Below are 23418 nucleotides of genomic sequence, written 5' to 3'. Positions count from 1 at the left end.
CGAAATAACTGATTTGGAAGCGAAAGGTAACTTAAAGAAGGAACGAAATTGGAACAAAATGGGTAAAAAAAAAAAAAAATTAACCTTCTCAGAGTCATCTGCGTGATTAACTCTTGTGATAACGTAATTTTAGATGAAATTTTCTTACTGTTTTATGTGTGAATATATAAGTATGATAAATGTATAATTGCGAGTCTCTTATCAGGTGTGTTAACTGGTATAAATGTTTTGATTTGCAAATAACCATTGTTCTTTCTACTTTGTATGTTTAAGGAACGTTTCTCCATGTTTATCTTGTGACAAGACGTATGCCGCGAGCGTCAAGAAGAGGACGAATTAGAACTATGTTTTAGTGGTATATACACGGTGTTGAAATAGCATTGAAGTAGCTTATTGGCTTAACTAGTAGTGGATTGAAGTAAAATTTTGAGTAATGCATGTTTATGGGTAGTTAGTTTGTAGAATAGACAACAGGTGTGCATGTGTGTGTGTGTAAATAACATGTGAACCCTATGCTGTCCTGACCTATACTTGCACAAGGCATAATCCTATTCATTTTAGTGAATTAATAAGTAGCATTTGATTTATTAAAACGTAAGTGAACCACATTAGTGATGTGGATTTAGATATTGTATTGTCAGTTCATTTAATTTTTATTTTTATACTGTCAAGTCATTTCACTTTTATTTTTTTATATTGTCAAGTCATTTAACTTTTATTTTTATATTGTCGATTCATGCATTTTTTTTATTTAAAAAAAAAATAAGTCTCACTTTCGTTCTTAAAAATTGTGAAATACAATACTAAGCGGTATTATGTATGACATTTTGTAATCACATAACTATGATGAACAATGTCTTTAAATGCAGTTGAGAACGTGAAAGCGAACCGGCTAAACTCTTACGAGACAGCGGGAGCAGCGAGGAGAAGGGCTAGTTGTAAACTAGCGGGTTTCCCAGCAGGACACGCTGTCAACCAGGCCACTTCGGGAGCGCGGTCGACAACAAAAGAAGGGCACGCGACAAACACTTTCCCTTGCACCTGGAGCTAATGGGCGGCCGCCCCAGTCGTGGAGGCGATGACCTGAGATGGGCGAGCGGTCCACCGCGCAGAAATCCATCTCCTGGCAACGCACCACACGCACGCGACCGTGACGAGACGGCCGCGGTGAAACAACACAAGGGGCGTGGAGCCTTTTGACAGGTACTGTCCAGAGAAACTTGCAGACGTCAACGACGCATATCGACATTTCCTGACGGATGCCTACTGTCAAGCGACAGTAAATCATGGTTCGATGTTCTCTGGTCGCTAAGGGTGGCACAAAAGAAGAGCCATCAAGTGTCATCCTTGCCCAGGAATATCAACCTCGCGTGTCAAACGAGGATACCGCACGAATTTGACAACACAAACATGGAACCAAATCGAGATGTACGTGACACGGGCCACCAACAGAAATTTCATGAGAGGGCAGAGACGGCGGGATTGCACGCAACAGATGGACAAAAAAAAACCCTACTGACAGCTGCGGCGACGAACCCTCCCCCCTACCCCTTATATTGTGCCTCGGAACAGTGGAACTACTGAGTGTTTCAGTGAACAGTGATTATACGGTTCTTAGTTCAATGCATATACGTGTGTTTCTGTCACAGAAACTTTGACTCGTGTGTTTTGCAGGGGTTCGATTTATTGGTGTTTATTAGACTGACTCTTGTATTTTGCAGGTGTTCTATTTATTGTTTTTTTTAGACTTTGACTCTTGTATTTTGCAGGTGTTTTAATTATTGGTGTTTTTTTTAGATGTTGACTATTGTACTGTTTTATTGATCAATGTTTGTTCTTGTGTGATGTATTAGATTGGTGATATTTTGTTTCGTAAATTCATTCAAGTCGCATTGCTTCGTTTATCAGTCAGATTGCTATTCATTCTCATTGGACTGTGATCGATTAGCCTTTGCATGGGGAATATTTATTGTGAGGAACCCCTTAAGGGTAACAATCACATAATTATTGTAGTTTCAGTATAATGACACAGTGCTCATTGTTTGCTAACTAATTGAAATATAGTTAAGTGATTAAATTAGTGCCACACAGTTATTTTAATTCTACAAATTATTAGTTTTATAAGATACAGAATTTTTTGCGATAACCACTTTGTAAAACATGTTTTTTTCTCTTATCATTTTTTTTTGCTTTTGCGGATTGTGCATTGTAATGTTCTGCTTTTTAATACCGATGTTATTTGATGTTCTTTTTTAATTGCTGTGGTACCTTTGCTATTTTCATAAATTTTGCTTGTTAATAAACAGTCATAAATTTTCCTGTGATCAGTTGGCTCTTGCAATGAGCAAATACTGGTGAACTCCACAAGGGTAACAACCAGAAATTGTTTTCATATTAATGACACAGGAACCATTGTTTTTACTTGCTGACCGAATTAGGTCTACACTATCTTTTAAATAGGTGTCACAGATTGTATTCTTTTTTTCTGTTTGAAATTAGTAGATTTTAAAGATTTGTTGAAATTATTGTGTTTTAGCAAGTAGCTGGTGACCTTTTGCCTTTTCTTTACACTTTTGGTTTAAGTAGGGTGTGAGAAGCCTGCTTGGGAATGTCCTAGCATGGCCAGAAAATTCCCTGCACAGTCTTTTCCCGGAGCGTTGGGGTTATGAAAGGTCTCTGTTGGATTCCTTTCATGTTTAATTTCTTAAATCTGTTGTCATTTACGGCATAAATTCCTCTTCTAAATTTACTGTGGCGTTTCTGACTATCTGGGAGGAGACTGAGTAGTGGAACGTGTTACTTTTACACATAAACAAGAACGATCTGTCACACTACTACACTTTAAAACACAGTTTATATGTAATTCATGTCACACAGTCTCATACGGAACCTACATCCGCTTTCTTGTATATACTGTATATGATAAGATACTGTCATCCCCCTTCCCTTCTGTGTGAGAGGATGAATGAGCAAATGTGTTTCTAGTTGCATGCTTGAGGGTAGCAGACAAGCCTGTCTGCTGGAGAACAGTAGGACCAACGTCGGAACAGGTAGCTATGCTTTCTAAAAGCAGAGAGGTTTCCATTCTTAGCATGGTCCTGGCTGTCCCTTGTCATGTTGGTATAGGAAGCTGCCCCTCTGGTCACTTCCGTTGGTATCTGGGAGACACGCTCGGTAGGAGCGCAGGTCAGTCGGTCCGTGGCGAGCGTCTGAAGTGGTAAGATCTCCGGCTAAGCGCGTGTCTGCTAAGTCCGTAGGACAATGGATTTCTTAAGTTCAGCCTAACTGAAAATTTAATCACCTTTATTTCAGGTTTAGCTCTAAAATATCTAATGTTATCTTAAATTGCAACGCAGTGTAATTCGCGTGTGAAGTAGTTCAGAATATCTTCCGGTAGTTGCTTTGTCACTACTTTGTGAGTAAAGTGGAACCACGTGTTGATCAGTAACTCTAACTAAGATCATCAATCTTAAATGCGAATGCTAGTCTGATTATAACGTCTCGTCTTGACAATATTTTTCAATATAGCAACTTTTCTTTATGTTCAACCCACGTGGGGCGTACTTTGTGAGGCCAGTACCACGTGCTTATACAATTGTTTGACCCGTCAGGTTAATAGTAAGACGATAGTAACCAGTTCGAGGTTTTTCTTTTGTAAATTGCTTTTCGATCTACTTTATTTTAATTATCAAAATTATTGTGGAGTTATACGCTTTGTGTAAACCAAGTTGACCACGTGAAGCATGTGGTGTAATCATCAAAGTAGCCCTCAGCTATTCTTTTTGGGAAGATTTCAGAGAGAGTTAGTATGAATTTAGTATACCAGTGTGTGGTAATTACATGACGGACAGGATTGTGCTACGAACGTAATTTCTTTGGGTGAAAACTGAATCGGTTGGTTGTGGTTAATTTCCTCTTGCTTATCTTTCAACGTTCTTCGCGTGTTATTTTATGAATGCAGTGTTGTATGCAGTCTCCCAATCTTGGCTCCATATTTTATGTGTTCCGTAAGATTACAATCTCATATTTTCACAATCCTAAATAAGGCACCAGCTCAGTTATAACTCACGTTTAATATGCTGAAATTTCAATGATCAATCTTAAAATAAATTTCCAAATATAAACCGATTTCTTTCTTTTTATTTAAATTCTCCTTTTTTATATGTATATATATATATATATTACCGGTTGTTGTACGACTATTAAAAGATTATAATTAATGTTAGTCTGTTTGGGAATTTGGTAAACCTAGACTAGTTAGCTGGTGAAACAGTTGCGCAGTAATGCAAGGTTAACTTCCCCAGACAGCTCACAGCTTTTAACCCGCATTTATTGTCCATCAGTACCGCTTTCATCATAGCAAATTAAAGTATCGATCTTACACATGGCGACCCTGTTCTGTGATTCCGCTAGACTCTGGAATCTCTGGAACGTTAGATTGCAAGCGTTGTATAATCTTAATTTTTTTCCCTACAGCACTCAAACAACTTCTGCGTTGTTTCTGAGGAGACTTTCAAAATATTCACTGCGTTGTTGAACGGCGTTGTGTTGTTTGTCTTGTTGTTTAGTTTTCTATATTTGTGTGTTTTATATATGTGTGTGTGTGTGTGTTTTTTTTCTCTCGCTTGTAAATTCCACTGTTTCGATCAAAGATAAAAATTTGTTTTGCGTGTGAAGTGCGTTCTTGGTTGGGTATCTTTCGTGTGACTGTCGTAATTTTTGGGGTACACATTTATTTTGATTAGTGTGTCGCGTACCGGGTATAAATTGCACTAACGCAGACACGTAACCAAGCTAAAAGTAAGCGGTCCGACAACTTAAGCAACATGGACCAAGGGGATAATTTGATTTCGAATGTTAATGCATCGGACAGTTCCGAAAATACAATGGGAAATACTTCAGACGAAATGCAAAACAGGACGAACGGGCTCACAGCGGAGACAGAAATAAATTTGCCTCCTACTAACCAAATTGATTTGGCAGAACTCATGAAAGCCTTATTGCAACAAAACAAAGAAAATGCACGGAAATCTGAAAAATCGATCCGCGAGCTAGGCAAACAAATGACGCAGAAATCTGAAAAATCGATCCGCGTGCTAGGCAAACAAATGACGCAGAAATCTGAAATATCGATCCGCGAGCTAGGCGAACAAATGACGCAGAAATCAGAAAAATCGATCCGAGAGCTAGGCGAACAAATAGACAAAAAACTAATCCAGCAGACAAATAAAGTCGACAAGTCGATGCAGAGAGTGTCCGATGATATCTCACAAAGTATAAACAATCTGGCAAGTGAAATAAAAAGTGATATTATGAAAGAATTAGGCCGTACATTTGAACAAATCGATGACCGTCTGCAAGCCTTAGAACAGGGCAAGCGGAGTGGCGATGCCGAATCTAAAGAGAGCGAAGAACAGCTACTGAGGAATTTCCAAGCGCTGAGAGAAGAATGCCAAAGGGAACACCAGCAGGTACTCTCGAGGGTCCAAGAGGCGGAAACGCATTGTCCCACGTCCGTTAGCAACACAATAGCGACAACAGTCTAGCGATTCACGCGTTGGAACAACAAGTAGAACAATTGAAGCAGACTGGGGTGGAGGACAAGAGACAAATACATGATAAGATTGCGGCATTAGCGGACATTGTAAGCAGGATGAAACTGACGGAAAGCGAGAACAATACTACACCGGTAGCGGCCGCAGAGACCGAAGAAGTGCGTTCGCTTCTTAGATTTCAGAAGGGACAGTTCGAAGTGAACAGGCAGCACAAAGCTGTAACAGGCGAATTACAAGAACGCGTGGCACATCTGGAAAACCGCATGGCGTGTGACTCCGAACTCACCAATAGCACTAAAAATAGCCGTACGAACAGTGCAGAGAGGGACTCCGGCCATGAGGGAGATTTTGACGAGAGGGAAGAATGTATTTTGAGGGGCAGACATGAGACGAATAGAAACATACAAGGGCCTCGCCGGAAGGAAATGCGGGGATTTGATTTCAAACATTTCCTTACGGTGAGAAAGTTTCAGATATTTCGAAATTCGCAAAAGGAATATATCCACGTGCATGGCTCGAGCAATTTGAGTTTTGTCTTCCCCCTGACTGGGCAAGTTCACAAAAGATAGAATATATGTGTGGCTATTTGGAAGGCGAACCGGCGATTCGCATGAGGTCGGCAGCGCGTCACTGCAACTCCACTCGGGAGTTTCGACAAGCCTTTTTCTCCGCCTATTGGTCGGAAGCGGCACAAGATAGGGTCAAGCATGGCATAATTATGCTGCCAAATGTGAACCAGTCTGGTTTCGGCAGCCCAGCACGCCTATTCGACCACATGCTGCAGGCAAATCAATTTTTATACGACCCATACGGGCCTGCGGAACTAATTAGGATATGCATCACCAAATTGCCGATGCACTTGCGCCACGTCATTCTTGCGGGACGATGCAAAGAGGACGTGGAAACGTTTAAGACGCTTCTCCAAGAGTTGGAATACAATACAGCAGAATGCCCGCCTAATCAGGCACAAAGTTATTACGGGGCACAGCAGCGCGATCGCAGTCGTGGCCGTAGTACTAATCAACGGCGTGGCTGGTCGTCGCGACGCGAACGGAACCATAATCGGGACCGGCCGTATAGAAACTGGGGTAACAGTCGCGAACACAGGTGGAACAACGGAAATGATCGAGGACGTGGACAAGATCGTGAACGCTACAGGTACGGCAACCAGAATCGATACTACGATGAACACGGTGGGAATAGGACTGTAGGCGGAGCACCTCATGATGTTGAAATTCGGCCGGCTAACCCCAGACATAATCCAGCAAATGGAAATGAACAAAACCGGCAATGACAAACGATCAGCGCAGAAGGCGCCCAATCGGAACAAGTGAGCGACATGGCAAATGAGTAGAAAGGACAGCGAGAAGTAGAGAGGACGGTGAGGAGAAAGAATTGATTAGTTTAAATTTGTGACGTATGCATTTTGAGTAATATGTTGGTAAAAATGATAAAGATGTTTCTATGTGATTGATTGAAGTTATGTTTTAATTTTTTTTCTTTCCTTGTGTAATTAGGATTTAGGTTGGTTCAAATGTGAAGATAAAAGGTTTCTTTGTGAACGAGTGAAATGCTGTTTATGTTTTTTTTGTGTAAATAGAAAAGAGTCGTTCCTGAGAGAAGCAAGATCTGTGTTGAATTAATGCAAAACTCAGGGGAATATCCGATCTGTGGGTATTATGGGTCTGGCAAACCCAGGTCCCCAGCTGTTAGTAGCCGTGTTTCCGATTTTCTGCTTTCAGTGCTACTATCTATCTATTACTGTTCTATATCTGTCAGTATAAATGAGGATCTCTTACTATAGTATGCGTGCTGTATGAATATTTTAAGATAGGAGAACTCTGAGAAAGGAATGAGTAAATCTGGAATCTTGAAAACAGGATGCAATAATACGATTGTTAAACCACTGGCTTCCCAATATGCGATGATATGTTAATATTGATGATATATGTCTTTTTTTTGTTCTTTGTAGCTGAGTACGTAAAGTGCTGTCTGTGGATTTCGTAAGTATACTGATTCCCTTCAAGGTGAAAGAAGAATTGTGGTTTGTGTAATTTACGTCGCCCTGAAATATTATTGTGGTAGTCAAATACGAGCAGTTTTTCAGCAAATGGAGAATGGAACAGAAATATGGATCCTTTCTGTAGTCTTGATTGATGTTGAGCCAAAGCCTGAAAAATTATTCTGCGTTAATACTTGTCCTAGAAAAGAGACGTTTATGTGTTTTGCTGATTCTGTGAGCATTACAACTTACTGTTTTCGCGGGTGCGGGATGCACTGCAGCCTATGTGATTTGTACTGAGGAAATTTCCCTCTTGAAGGTAGAGGAAGATTAAATAATTTTGATTATGGGACCGAAGGAAAGCTTGGTTTAAGGTAATAAGGATGAAGCAAAACATTTGTCATTTAAACTACAGGAGGATTCGGATCTTTTGTGTCTGTTGTAAGTTCAATATGTTAAGATGAAACTGTTTTACAGAATAGAGGAGACCACTATTTTGCCATTCATGAGAAATGAATCCAGAATAACCACCACAGGCGAAATAACTGATTTGGAAGCGAAAGGTAACTTAAAGAAGGAACGAAATTGGAACAAAATGGGTAAAAAAAAAAAAATTAACCTTCTCAGAGTCATCTGCGTGATTAACTCTTGTGATAACGTAATTTTAGATGAAATTTTCTTACTGTTTTATGTGTGAATATATAAGTATGATAAATGTATAATTGCGAGTCTCTTATCAGGTGTGTTAACTGGTATAAATGTTTTGATTTGCAAATAACCATTGTTCTTTCTACTTTGTATGTTTAAGGAACGTTTCTCCATGTTTATCTTGTGACAAGACGTATGCCGCGAGCGTCAAGAAGAGGACGAATTAGAACTATGTTTTAGTGGTATATACACGGTGTTGAAATAGCATTGAAGTAGCTTATTGGCTTAACTAGTAGTGGATTGAAGTAAAATTTTGAGTAATGCATGTTTATGGGTAGTTAGTTTGTAGAATAGACAACAGGTGTGCATGTGTGTGTGTGTAAATAACATGTGAACCCTATGCTGTCCTGACCTATACTTGCACAAGGCATAATCCTATTCATTTTAGTGAATTAATAAGTAGCATTTGATTTATTAAAACGTAAGTGAACCACATTAGTGATGTGGATTTAGATATTGTATTGTCAGTTCATTTAATTTTTATTTTTATACTGTCAAGTCATTTCACTTTTATTTTTTTATATTGTCAAGTCATTTAACTTTTATTTTTATATTGTCGATTCATGCATTTTTTTTATTTAAAAAAAAATAAGTCTCACTTTCGTTCTTAAAAATTGTGAAATACAATACTAAGCGGTATTATGTATGACATTTTGTAATCACATAACTATGATGAACAATGTCTTTAAATGCAGTTGAGAACGTGAAAGCGAACCGGCTAAACTCTTACGAGACAGCGGGAGCAGCGAGGAGAAGGGCTAGTTGTAAACTAGCGGGTTTCCCAGCAGGACACGCTGTCAACCAGGCCACTTCGGGAGCGCGGTCGACAACAAAAGAAGGGCACGCGACAAACACTTTCCCTTGCACCTGGAGCTAATGGGCGGCCGCCCCAGTCGTGGAGGCGATGACCTGAGATGGGCGAGCGGTCCACCGCGCAGAAATCCATCTCCTGGCAACGCACCACACGCACGCGACCGTGACGAGACGGCCGCGGTGAAACAACACAAGGGGCGTGGAGCCTTTTGACAGGTACTGTCCAGAGAAACTTGCAGACGTCAACGACGCATATCGACATTTCCTGACGGATGCCTACTGTCAAGCGACAGTAAATCATGGTTCGATGTTCTCTGGTCGCTAAGGGTGGCACAAAAGAAGAGCCATCAAGTGTCATCCTTGCCCAGGAATATCAACCTCGCGTGTCAAACGAGGATACCGCACGAATTTGACAACACAAACATGGAACCAAATCGAGATGTACGTGACACGGGCCACCAACAGAAATTTCATGAGAGGGCAGAGACGGCGGGATTGCACGCAACAGATGGACAAAAAAAAACCCTACTGACAGCTGCGGCGACGAACCCTCCCCCCTACCCCTTATATTGTGCCTCGGAACAGTGGAACTACTGAGTGTTTCAGTGAACAGTGATTATACGGTTCTTAGTTCAATGCATATACGTGTGTTTCTGTCACAGAAACTTTGACTCGTGTGTTTTGCAGGGGTTCGATTTATTGGTGTTTATTAGACTGACTCTTGTATTTTGCAGGTGTTCTATTTATTGTTTTTTTTAGACTTTGACTCTTGTATTTTGCAGGTGTTTTAATTATTGGTGTTTTTTTTAGATGTTGACTATTGTACTGTTTTATTGATCAATGTTTGTTCTTGTGTGATGTATTAGATTGGTGATATTTTGTTTCGTAAATTCATTCAAGTCGCATTGCTTCGTTTATCAGTCAGATTGCTATTCATTCTCATTGGACTGTGATCGATTAGCCTTTGCATGGGGAATATTTATTGTGAGGAACCCCTTAAGGGTAACAATCACATAATTATTGTAGTTTCAGTATAATGACACAGTGCTCATTGTTTGCTAACTAATTGAAATATAGTTAAGTGATTAAATTAGTGCCACACAGTTATTTTAATTCTACAAATTATTAGTTTTATAAGATATAGAATTTTTTGCGATAACCACTTTGTAAAACATGTTTTTTTCTCTTATCATTTTTTTTTGCTTTTGCGGATTGTGCATTGTAATGTTCTGCTTTTTAATACCGATGTTATTTGATGTTCTTTTTTAATTGCTGTGGTACCTTTGCTATTTTCATAAATTTTGCTTGTTAATAAACAGTCATAAATTTTCCTGTGATCAGTTGGCTCTTGCAATGAGCAAATACTGGTGAACTCCACAAGGGTAACAACCAGAAATTGTTTTCATATTAATGACACAGGAACCATTGTTTTTACTTGCTGACCGAATTAGGTCTACACTATCTTTTAAATAGGTGTCACAGATTGTATTCTTTTTTTCTGTTTGAAATTAGTAGATTTTAAAGATTTGTTGAAATTATTGTGTTTTAGCAAGTAGCTGGTGACCTTTTGCCTTTTCTTTACACTTTTGGTTTAAGTAGGGTGTGAGAAGCCTGCTTGGGAATGTCCTAGCATGGCCAGAAAATTCCCTGCACAGTCTTTTCCCGGAGCGTTGGGGTTATGAAAGGTCTCTGTTGGATTCCTTTCATGTTTAATTTCTTAAATCTGTTGTCATTTACGGCATAAATTCCTCTTCTAAATTTACTGTGGCGTTTCTGACTATCTGGGAGGAGACTGAGTAGTGGAACGTGTTACTTTTACACATAAACAAGAACGATCTGTCACACTACTACACTTTAAAACACAGTTTATATGTAATTCATGTCACACAGTCTCATACGGAACCTACATCCGCTTTCTTGTATATACTGTATATGATAAGATACTGTCATCCCCCTTCCCTTCTGTGTGAGAGGATGAATGAGCAAATGTGTTTCTAGTTGCATGCTTGAGGGTAGCAGACAAGCCTGTCTGCTGGAGAACAGTAGGACCAACGTCGGAACAGGTAGCTATGCTTTCTAAAAGCAGAGAGGTTTCCATTCTTAGCATGGTCCTGGCTGTCCCTTGTCATGTTGGTATAGGAAGCTGCCCCTCTGGTCACTTCCGTTGGTATCTGGGAGACACGCTCGGTAGGAGCGCAGGTCAGTCGGTCCGTGGCGAGCGTCTGAAGTGGTAAGATCTCCGGCTAAGCGCGTGTCTGCTAAGTCCGTAGGACAATGGATTTCTTAAGTTCAGCCTAACTGAAAATTTAATCACCTTTATTTCAGGTTTAGCTCTAAAATATCTAATGTTATCTTAAATTGCAACGCAGTGTAATTCGCGTGTGAAGTAGTTCAGAATATCTTCCGGTAGTTGCTTTGTCACTACTTTGTGAGTAAAGTGGAACCACGTGTTGATCAGTAACTCTAACTAAGATCATCAATCTTAAATGCGAATGCTAGTCTGATTATAACGTCTCGTCTTGACAATATTTTTCAATATAGCAACTTTTCTTTATGTTCAACCCACGTGGGGCGTACTTTGTGAGGCCAGTACCACGTGCTTATACAATTGTTTGACCCGTCAGGTTAATAGTAAGACGATAGTAACCAGTTCGAGGTTTTTCTTTTATAAATTGCTTTTCGATCTAATTTATTTTAATTATCAAAATTATTGTGCAGTTATACGCTTTGTGTAAACCAAGTTGACCACGTGAAGCATGTGGTGTAATCATCAAAGTAGCCCTCAGCTATTCTTTTTGGGAAGATTTCAGAGAGAGTTAGTATGAATTTAGTATACCAGTGTGTGGTAATTACATGACGGACAGGATTGTGCTACGAACGTAATTTCTTTGGGTGAAAACTGAATCGGTTGGTTGTGGTTAATTTCCTCTTGCTTATCTTTCAACGTTCTTCGCGTGTTATTTTATGAATGCAGTGTTGTATGCAGTCTCCCAATCTTGGCTCCATATTTTATGTGTTCCGTAAGATTACAATCTCATATTTTCACAATCCTAAATAAGGCACCAGCTCAGTTATAACTCACGTTTAATATGCTGAAATTTCAATGATCAATCTTAAAATAAATTTCCAAATATAAACCGATTTCTTTCTTTTTATTTAAATTCTCCTTTTATATATATATATATATATATATATATATATATATATATATATATATATATATTACCGGTTGTTGTTTGACTTTTAAAAGATTATAATTAATGTTAGTCTGTTTGGGAATTTGGTAAACCTAGACTAGTTACCTGGTGAAACAGTTGCGCAGTAATGCAAGGTTAACTTCCCCAGACAGCTCACAGCTTTTAACTCGCATTTATTGTCCATCAGTACCGCTTTCATCATAGCAAATTAAAGTATCAGTTTACAAGTTTTTGCTCCTACTGTTGGGTCAGGAAGTGAAGCGAATTTGTTTGTAGTTATATCACACTAGCAGCTTTAGGAGACAGCCGAAATCTGGGTTAAATATAGAGGAAGGTGTGGACTCGAACTGACGACTTTGTAGCTACAATGCATGACGTTTACCACTAGACCACGAGCTGATGCAGCAGTGCAACAACTTAACAAGAAGACAACACTTCCTCCAGACCCTTCCGTATACTACAGAGTTGCGAAATCGTGAATATGGCTGAACTTAAAAGTTTGAAGGGGTAGCTGGTTTTACTGCTGCCTGAAGTGAAGGCTCAGACCTGGTGTATGCTGTGGCTAGCTAGCGGTCAGGTTTTATATGTCAGATCGTACATTACCGAGTTGTACCTTGTACTTATTTTTGTAGACTGAATTTTGTGAGTTCAGAAAAAGACTGCACACTTATAGTGAGTGCTGTCATTTCAAAATGTTATAAAAATATATAAAACTGCTATTACAGGAATTTCTGTTACAGAGTATGTCTGAAAAGAGTTTCACAGTACAACAGTCTCCTCTATGTTTTTTCTCATTTAGTATGTAATGGGTGTTTTCTTATAAAGATACTTTTTGAAGCTTCCTGGCAGATTAAAACTGTGCCGGACCGACACTCGAACTCAGGAACTTTGCCTTTTTCGGGCAAGTGCTCTACTAACTGAGCTACCCAAGCACGGCTCATATCCCGTCCCCACAGTTTTCCTTCCGCAGTACCTCGTCTCGTACCTTCTAAACTTCACAGAAACTACCCTGCGAAACTTGCGGAACTAGGACACGGTAGAAAGGATAGTGCGGAGACATAACTCTTGCCACAGCCTGGGGGACGTCTCATTCAAGATACCTTTTGTAAGTAGGCTGTTTCCAGCAATGGAAACCAACCACAGATTGCACACAGCACAGTCAGTGGTTTTCACACAGAGCGCTACGTGGCGTTACCAACATAAAAACCTAAACAGCCTACTTACACTTACTACAAAAAAAAAGTCTGTTACTGGGTGACATACATACTATTGAATTAAGTTCATCCTTTTATTTAAAATTTGTCAGCCCTTAGCAGACGGTTGTTGTATCCACGCACCCAACCAACCAACTCGCGCACGCGCGCCCTGACCGTGACGTCGCTGGCCACAGTTCCCGTCGCGGCCGTCGGCGTCTCAGGGCGTTACCGCCGACGGAAGAGGTCGCGCCACGGCTGAGCTCGAGTCCGCAGCGCCCTCTGCCTTTTGCATATAAGGAGGAGCGCTGCCCCCGAGACGGACAGTCTATTGTCGATTGTCTATTGCTAGCCTTTCGTGGAGTTTACAGCGGAGCCATTGCAGTGTGATATTTGCTATTGTATTCGACTAGGCTCAGTACACGGATTACTCCTGGATATTACTTGGACTTGTATTGCTGGTGCACGTTTCATCAGAAATAAAGATAAGTTATCTCTTCATTCTAGCTGGCACAATTCTTGTCACTAATTATTTTTCGGCCAACAGACATGGCTACATCCTGGTCACTACCCACGCTTTATACAATTTGTGGTGGCTGCCCCAAAAGTACCACCGAGGACCTTGGGTTGGGAGCCGTCACAAAAACGGCAGTGGTCATAAACAAACTAACGTGACGGCTTGAGCCCGCCACTTGGATACGGACTGGCCGTTACCTGGCGTCGCAGTCGTTGAGCACGAGCGAGCCGCTGGCGCTGCCGCAGTCGGCCGCGTCGCCCCACCGCAAGCAGCGCCGCTCCGCGTCCGCCGCCGCCCCCGCCCCCTCCGCCCCCGCGTCGTCGCCCTCGTCGTCGCTGCTGGCGACGGCGCTGCCGCAGCTCTGGTCGTCGCCGCTACTGCCCGCCGCCGCCACCGCCTCCGCAGCCACCATGCCCGCGGCCGCCTCTCGCTCCTTGGCGTCGAGCGCGAGCCGCCAGCGGCGGTCCAGCAGCGACGTGGTCGACGTGGAGTACTTGCGGCCCAGCCCGACGCCGGCGCCGCCGTCGCCGAGGTCGCCGGCCGCGGCCGACGCCGGCGGCGAGTGGTCGCTCTCCTCCGAGAAGGCGCGCGTGATGAGGATGCGCGGCGAGCGTCGCGGCGTCGACAGAACCGTCTGCAAGTCAGTAGCGGTACGGTGCAAGTGCGAGTCCGGTGTTGAGGGTTGCATACGTGATAAATGGAGACAAATGTTCTTTATTCCAGTCTCTGATCACAATAGCAGTTCTTTAGACGATGACCGGTTTCAGTCCGTAATGACCATCTTCCCAATTTCTGCTTAACGATTACGAATAGAAATCGCCAAAATGATGAATCCTAAGCTTCCCCAACTGAGATCGCAGGTTAAGATACATAAGAAAGGAAACACAGTCCGTCCAACTGTTAAAAATTTGTCATCACCATGTTGTAAACTAAATAAGTTTCTTAACAACAAACTTGAAGCAGTGTACACTTTCTCTACCAATTTTGGGCTGAAAAAAAAAATTCTGACCTTGCTAAGGCGATTAAGGATACACCTATTCCAAATAATGGGACACTAGTTTCCCTAGATGTAAAAAACCTCTACAGTAGTGTCCCCATAAAGGAAACGATTCAGATTACTAAACGTGATCTGCTAACTCATAATAAGATTAGTACTGCAGAATACACAAAATTAATAGAACTTTTAGAATTTGCATTAACTTGTAACTATTTTACATTCAATGACAACATATATCAACAAATAGATGGTCTTGGGATGGGTAACAGTTTGGCTGGTACGTTTGCAGATATTTTCATGAACGACTTAGAATGTAAGTTCTTTGCTAAGTTCCCACGACTGAAGACAAGACCATAAATTATAAACGTTATGTCGATGACATCTTGTTAGTGTTAAAGGGGGACGAAAAATGAGGTTACCGCATTTGCTCAAGCCATAGGCAACATGCACCAAAAAATAGTGTTTACTACAGAAATAGAAGACGCGGGTTCCATTAACTATTTAGACCTTACCATTAAGAAGGTTGATAACAGACATAAATTTTTGATTTTCAGAAAGCCTACATGTACAGATACTATTATCGGAAGCAGTTCATGCCATCCATCTCGATATAAAAGCGCCTTTTTCACCTCTATGATCCACCGACTATTTAGATTACCATTGGCCGACAGTGAAATACGCCAAAAACTTAGTATATGAAAGCAAATTGCAGTAGCCAACGTTTTTTCAGCTAAAGATGTTATGCGCCCATCCAATAGCATAAAAAACAGAAAGTAAATAATAGGCAGACCCACAATCATCTAGAAAAAAGAAAGAATAAAGAAAACCTGAAAACTATCCCAATAAAATTTTACGGAAAAATGTCCCAACAAATAGAAAAGAGTTTCAATAAATCTAATGTTAGATGTGGTTTCCAAGTTAACAACACTCTGAAACTCCGTTTTAAACATAGTATGAGTAAAGACTCTGATAAATTTGACGGTTTTGGGGTTTACAAAATCATTTGTAGTAGTTGTGACAAATTTTACATCGGTCAAACTGGCCGCTCTTTTAAAATTAGATTCAGGGAGCATTTGCAAGCACAGACCAAAACTGTATTAGGAATGCATTTAACAGAAAACGGCCACACTGTAGACAATATCGAGAGTTGTGTGCGTATTTTACACAGTGCAGAGAAGGGTCGCGCTCTCGACTTGTTGAAGCAGTTAGAGATTTACAAAGGCAAAAAGCATGACCCACTAGCATACTGAATCTACGAAGCGGTTTTGTGCTCAATGCCTACTTTGCTTTATTTGATAACATACTACGATAACCAAATAATTCCTCGCGTACTTATACCTAGCCTTACTTGATGAATTATGTTGAGAACAGAAGGCATTTGCCTTACTTCCGCACAGTAGTCGCTCTAATTCTGTAACTGATAATCTCCTACCTATTCATGGAATGTATAGCCAGACTATATAATTTTATTTATTGACTGCTTATATGTTGTTTAAACGTTTTCTGTGGGAGACATGTCACGATGTATGTAAAGCCCTCTAGTGGTTAAATTCTCTACGATCGGTGCGCGCCTACATAACATCCTAGCGGCCGACCCAACAGAGGGCGCTGATCATTGATCTGTCTCTTTTTCAGCTATCATATAGACATTGTATCTTTCATAAGCAATTTATAGGTTGCCAAAGGCAATGTATTACGTATATTAATTGTTGACCGTAAATTCACCATAAAAAAGGATCGGACCTATTCTCTTCATATATTTTCTTTTAATAATTTTATATGGGTAACTGCATTCATCTCTTAACGTATTACAATTGGTTTCTGTGATAGTCACCAATTTTAAGAAGTCTGCTACATGCATTTTACTTAATGTGTTTTAATCAGATTGTGTTTTTTGCATAAATGATGACTACATATAAGTAAGCCCACAGTAGCGACATCTAGGGAGGATGTAGGCAAACAGGTTTCTGGTTGCTACTGTACTTCAGTAGCCAGTAGCAATAATCACTATGTGGACGATGTGGCCTATTCTACACCTCATTTTCGATATATGTGACGATGCTGTGCTGATTATATTTATATGTTTTGACGATGCCATTATGGCCTTATCACTTTAGAACATGGTGTAAAACAGGTATCTTGTACTATATTTTATCTATACATTTCCCTAGTTGTATGACAGTATATTGTGATACATATTGCTGCTTTATGTTGAAAGACACACTGATCACTAGATGTATATATTTATATATTTTAGATCTGAGGATGGTCATTACGGACTGAAACCGGTCATCGTCTAAGGAATTGGTATTGTGATCAGGGACTGGAATAAAAAACATTTGACAGTATTGGATCAGTGTCTCTATACGCGATTATGTCGCAGTTGGTGAAACTTACTGGTGTAGTCACGATAGTCTCAACAACATGCGGTAGTAAAATATATGAGGTATTTGCGGGAAGACTGTTGGATGCAGAGAAAAGAACAACCAACATGTTGATGTGTGTGTGTGTGCACATCAAGGTAACACACATTAAAAATCTGCCCTTCATTGGTAACACAGGGTATATGAACATAATAATATTGACTGCGAACCAATTGATCAATATATTTCTAAATAATAATCGTCTTGGTGGCCAATTGTGTATGTAATGGCAATGCGACGAATTCTTTGTTATTCTTGTGATCTCTTGTAATCGCTTTCCTTTCTACTTTGCTATAGTCCACACGTACCTGATAACAGTCGCAAGCGAAAAGTTTTCAGTTAAATGAGCAGGCGAATCGGGTCTCGAAGCGGACGCAGACGGCGAATTCGGAGATGACTCGTTTTTAAGTTTAAAGGCAGTACACAGACTTCATTTCTAGTCTGTCAGATGGCAAGGAGATTCTAATCAGCTATACTGATTCACTTCACAGACGCTAACTCTGTCTCCGGCAGTGATTCACTCACCAAGTTGCAATATGGATATGGAGTCTCATATACTGCACCTGACAAGTGGCCATTATTCATCGTGGCTCCACTGATGGAGTAGGCCGACAATAGTGCGTGCATAATATAACTTGGCCCGTACCTGCGCAGGCGGTATTGTAAAGGAGGTGGCGAAGGTGGAGGTGGGGGCTTCGTTGTGTGCGACCAGCGAGCGGGAGGGGATGTGCAGGTGAACCGCTGACACCTATTCACAAGCGGATCTTCTGAGCTACAGTTAGTGAGTTTGCCGACCGCGGTGGCCACAGGGGTTCTAGGCGCTGCAGTCCGGAACCGCTCGACTGCTACGGTCGCAGGTTCGAATCCTGCATCGGGCATGGATCTGTGTGATGTCCTTAGGTTAGTTAGGTTTAAGTAGTTCTAAGTTCTAGGGGACTGATGACCTCAGATGTTAAGACCCATAGTGCTCAGAGCCATTTGAACCATTTTTGAAGTTAGTGAGTTTGCAAGCTATTGTATAAGCATTAACAGGTTACGTCAGCATGACGAACTCGGTAACTCAGTAGCCTCTGACCAGAGCACCGAATCAGCTGATAAAACTTGAGGGTACTACTGCCCGGCCAGTACTGTTCGGTCAGTAATGTGAACGAAAATGCTTTTCTGCGCAAGTGCCAACTTACTTTGCGCGAGCACGCCCTGTAGTAGACTTTGCCACTTACACTATGTGATCAAAAGTAACCGGACAACCCCAAAAACAAACGTTTTTCATATTAGGTGCGCTGTGCTGCCACCTACTGCCAGGTACTCCATATCAGCGATCTCAGTAGTAATTAGACATCGAGGGAGAGAAGAATGGGGCGCTCCGCGGAACTCACGGACTTCGAACGTGGTCAGGTGATTGGGTGTCACTTGTGTGATAAGTGTGTACGCGAGATTTCCACGCCCTAAACATCCGTAGGTGCACTGTTTCCGATGTATAGTGAAGGGACACGTACAGCACAAAAGCGTACAGGCCTACCTCGTCTGTTGACTGACGAAGTCCGTCGACAGTTGAAGAGGATCGTAATGTGTAATAGGCAGACGTCTATCCAAACCATCATACAGCAATTTCAAACTGCATCTGGATCCACTGCAAGTACTATGACAGTTAGGAGGGTGGTGAGAGAACTTGGATTTCATGGTTGAGCGGCTGCTCATAAGCCACACATCACGCCGATAAATGCCAATTGCCTCGCTTGGTGTAAGGAGCGTAAACACTGGATGACTTTACAGTGGAAAAACGTTGTGTGCAGTGACGAATCACGGTACAAAATGTGGCGATCCGATGGCAGGGAGTGGGTATGGCGAGTGCCCGTTGAACGTCATCTGCCAGTGTGTGTAGTGCCAACAGTAACATTTGGAAGCGGTGGTGTTACGGTGTGGTCATGTTTTTCGTGGAGGGGGCTTGCACCCATTGTTGGAAAGGGATATTGTAGATAATTTTAGACCTTCCCAGTGTTACCAAAAGCTATTGCAAAGGCTAGATACACAAAGGTATTTGATAATTTTGGTTCACATAATTTACTGTCGAACGTATAGTTTGGTTTGGTATAAAAGTTGTTTAACAACTGAAGATGGTATATCCTCTTTTCTCTGCGAGACACTAGATGAATTAAACGGGATGGTTCCTTTCAAAGGGCACGGCCGATTTCCTTCCCCATCCTTCCCTAACCCGAGCTAGCGCTCCGTCTCTAATGACCTCGTTGTCGACGGGACGTTAAAACAACACTAACCTAACCTAACTAGATGAATTAAACAAAAAGCTGTGAACACTAGGCATGTTCTGTGATCTAAAAAATTTGTTTTATTGTGTTGATTATGAAACGTTAACGGACCATTATAGAATAAGTGTCGTAGTTTTTAACTGGTTCGCCTCATACTTTGAAAAACAGATGGGAAAACCACATTAATGAGAACGGCTATGAGTTGGCGTACGACTGGGACTGCCTCAGGGATAGGTGCTGGGACATCTACTTTATAAGATGCCTTCTAACATGACACGTGATTTTAAAATATTGCTGTTTGCTGATGAGACTAACTTGGTAGTGAATGATGTTGAGTGCAGCATAGGCAATATCTCATAGTGCATTCCAAGGTAAAAGTTCGTAGCTTCTACAAAATAAATTGATACTAAATCAAAGCACGACTCAGTTTGTACAGTTTTGCAATTCAAATAAAACTAACATTCTGAGTATACAGAATGGGTAAGTGATCAATGAGTCTGAACAGTCCAAATCCCCAGGTGCTCATAAAGATCAGTACCACATACGGACCGAGTCAAGTCTTCATGCGGCCCACTATTCTAACCGTATTTTATGATATGCGTCTGACAACTAGCAGCCGATAGAAACGTCAACTAACGCTAGGAGACTCTTAAGAATGTAGCTTTTCTATTAAGTAAAGAACAAAAATACTTACAGAGACTAAGACTTTAAGATGTGCCTACTTTAAATTGACGTTCGTGAATTCGTCTCTGAGGTAAGTAAAGTTCGGCCCTTTCCTGAGGTGCAGAGGGGTAAGTAGGGCGACCACCGCGGGGTTAGAGGGTGTGATATGGAGAAACGATTTATTGCTTGTTTTCCAGTACTGACAACATACACGTATGCGCGACCCGTACCGATCAGCGCTATGGTATAAATTTGGACACGGAAGCAAACTGCGTTTGGTGAGTGCGTTATTACAGAGACACTCATCTTCAAATGCGGTACTTATTTGTTGCAAGAAGCACTAAAGCAATTAGACTGTTGTAATACAATGCAGTGAGTATAAAAAAATGGCCTTTATCGCTCATAAAACCTTTGTGATGGCTTCTTACACTCAGAAGTGCATTTAAATGTAAGTACAAATACTATTATTAATCAAAGCAATTCGCGCACATAGTAAATATACCAACACTTCGCCACGCAACTATAGTGTCACAACCGTTAAATCACCGAGGCTGGCAGAAATCTGAAACGGAGAACAGTCGACCCGAAGTGTTCCGAATGGGGCAGACTTCTAACGATCAGAACTTGGGGATCGAGGACCAACATATCACACCCTCACGATAGCTAGTCCGATGTCTCATCCAATAATGTTAGTATTCGCTCGTAGCAAGAAAGATTGGCAACCACTGAGATAGATCGTAAGTTGTCATCGAGAGCCCATATTCGGAATCTTGTTCAATAAACTAATGTTGCTGTATTTACTTTAACAGAAAGTCCAACACGAAAATTATTCTGCTTTGCTTATTTACACTCGCTTTGACAAACGGCATTATTTTTAAAGGGAACTCTTTAAATGGTATTTCTGGCTCATAAATGGTCAATTCGAGCAATATATGGTGTAAGTTCGCGAACCTCTTGTCGATTCCTCCTCATGAGTCTGCGAATTGTTCTCAACAAATGTTTCCTTTAATGTCGTTTGTTTATAATAAAATGAGCTTATTCCCAAGAATTAGCAGCTTTGACTCATTTAATACTAGGCAGATTCCAATCTATATTTGGATCGCCCTCCTTAACTCTTGAGCGGAAAGGCGCGCATTATTCTGCCGCGTTCATTTTCATAAGGTTACCACAAGAATGAAAAAAGGTTTAGCAGTAATCCTCACACTTTCAAGCCCTATTCGAAGATTTTCCTGATGCTGCATTCCTCCCGTTTTGTCGCTGAGTCCCTGGAAAAAAACTAAGAAAATTACTGTGCTACATTGTTGATTTCGCTAGTATATAGTCAACAGCTCGTTGTCCGCATAGGATTCGTGTAAATTCTATTTTCTCTATTATTAGCTTCTCTGATGTTAATTTCATGTAATTGTTACATGACCCTGCGGATTTGCTTCTCAATTTGGTCCTACGGTACTGGGCGAGTAAAATAGAATAAAAAGTAAAATAAATCTGTAAATACTTTAAAAAACTAGAATGTTACTTTCTGCTTTTCCCTACATCGCGTTTAGGCGGCGTACAAAGCACACGATTTGATTAACTTCAGGTGACTTCGCAGAGAACTCTGTGAATCAATAAAGCCTTTGAAGAACATTCATAGAATCGTGCCAGTAAATTTGTTCTTAGAATTCTCGAAGCCGGTTTTCGCAAGATATGAGGCTTTTTCTTTGACTGTCCATCAGTTCATATTTTTCAGAAACTCTGGCTGCCCCTCAAGGGGCAGATGCAGATTTCACCAAGATGAGGATGTCAACACAAATATTATCCTACAGATGCACCTGCCAAGACGAGTACAGATGCGCGAATTTAGTAGAAGACTCGTTATTAAATTTTTGGGGACACAATCTTTGTTACTATGAAAGGAATAACAGCTCTTTGGAGCTGCTATGCAGAAATAGGAATACGCTTCTCACTTAGAGTGAAGACATACGAAAACGGTGTGCCGTCCGAACTCGTTGTACCGATGACAGTGTAGAATCACCTAACTGTATCATACAAGGCTTTGTATTTCACTTGGTAATAGAACTACTGAGCAACTACCTGGGCAACAAATGACTCGCAATATAATCAGTTCAACACAAAGGTATTGGTCTTAAAATAGAATAACAGACTGAAGTATTGCAATTGTGGCATTCAGGGATTGCGTGATTACGGGGAGTAAATTTAATTTCCACCTCTCTTTGAATATGCGAATTTTCTATAGTTAATAGGCTTGTATAAATGGAGGAATTTTGTTGCATCGTTCTGAATTACGTGGGGTAACGGTGTCCATCGTTTTATATGCCATGGGGAACAGCTAATCTAGTGATAGAGCCAGAAGCATCATTCTCTCCTACCAGTTTCTCGTCCTTACGCTGATCGTTCATTAAGATGCAAATGGGGTCTATTCTCCGAGAGAAATTTCGGGCGGTATAGCGCCAGTGTGACTGAAACGAAGCTGTGGCATCAACAGAAAATGACGCATAAAGAAGCTTTTATCTAGTGAAATTCTACACCGTCCTTTTCTTCGACAAAGCTGCCAGACAACATGATTCGATGTATAATTTTCAGCAGCCTGCCCACTTCTTAATGTTACATCCATCATCCAAATTGTACGAAGTGCTTCTAAACATTTGTCAAACAACTGAGGGGAATTGTGTTTATGCCCACGACTAATAGAAGTAAAACTTTTCCTATGATTATATGTCGTTTATTGACAGGTATCGACAAACGTTTAAAGGAAAGGTGGTTTAGTAACATGCTTAAGTATTTTACTACGACAATACATTTGTTGCGGAGACGGCTGTGCCACCACTCATACAATACGAAACAACGGGCCTCGGTGTGTAATACACGTAATATGGAACCTGTGATCATTCATTTTAACGGTATGCCACGTGCAAATGGGAAGAACACAGTTACGCAAGGGTAACTAGCAGTGAGCACTGCAACACGGCTAGATGCTGGTCACATGTGAAACATGATGCGTTGTCAAACCACGCATAAAGGAACATGCCGTCGATGTATCGTACAGCAAATGGGTTTGGATACGAAAAAATACGCTTGGACCCGGA

The 23418-nt window shown here is 41.0% G+C and overlaps 1 protein-coding gene across 1 annotated transcript in view; it reads right to left on the bottom strand.

Annotated features, from left to right (window-relative positions):
• LOC124597889 overlaps positions 1-23418 on the bottom strand; it is a 266067-nt gene that overhangs the window by 23478 nt on the left and 219171 nt on the right. The window contains exon 8 of the mRNA XM_047135967.1: positions 14417-14619. Coding sequence (XP_046991923.1) covers positions 14417-14619 — 203 coding nt within the window. The remainder of the gene's footprint in view (positions 1-14416; positions 14620-23418) is intronic.

The sequence above is a fragment of the Schistocerca americana genome, chromosome 1, assembly GCF_021461395.2.
Source record: "Schistocerca americana isolate TAMUIC-IGC-003095 chromosome 1, iqSchAmer2.1, whole genome shotgun sequence".
NCBI classification, from domain to species: Eukaryota; Metazoa; Arthropoda; class Insecta; order Orthoptera; family Acrididae; genus Schistocerca; species Schistocerca americana.
The sequence above is the reverse complement of the archived record's forward strand: the minus strand, read 5'-3'. Positions and strand labels throughout refer to the sequence as shown.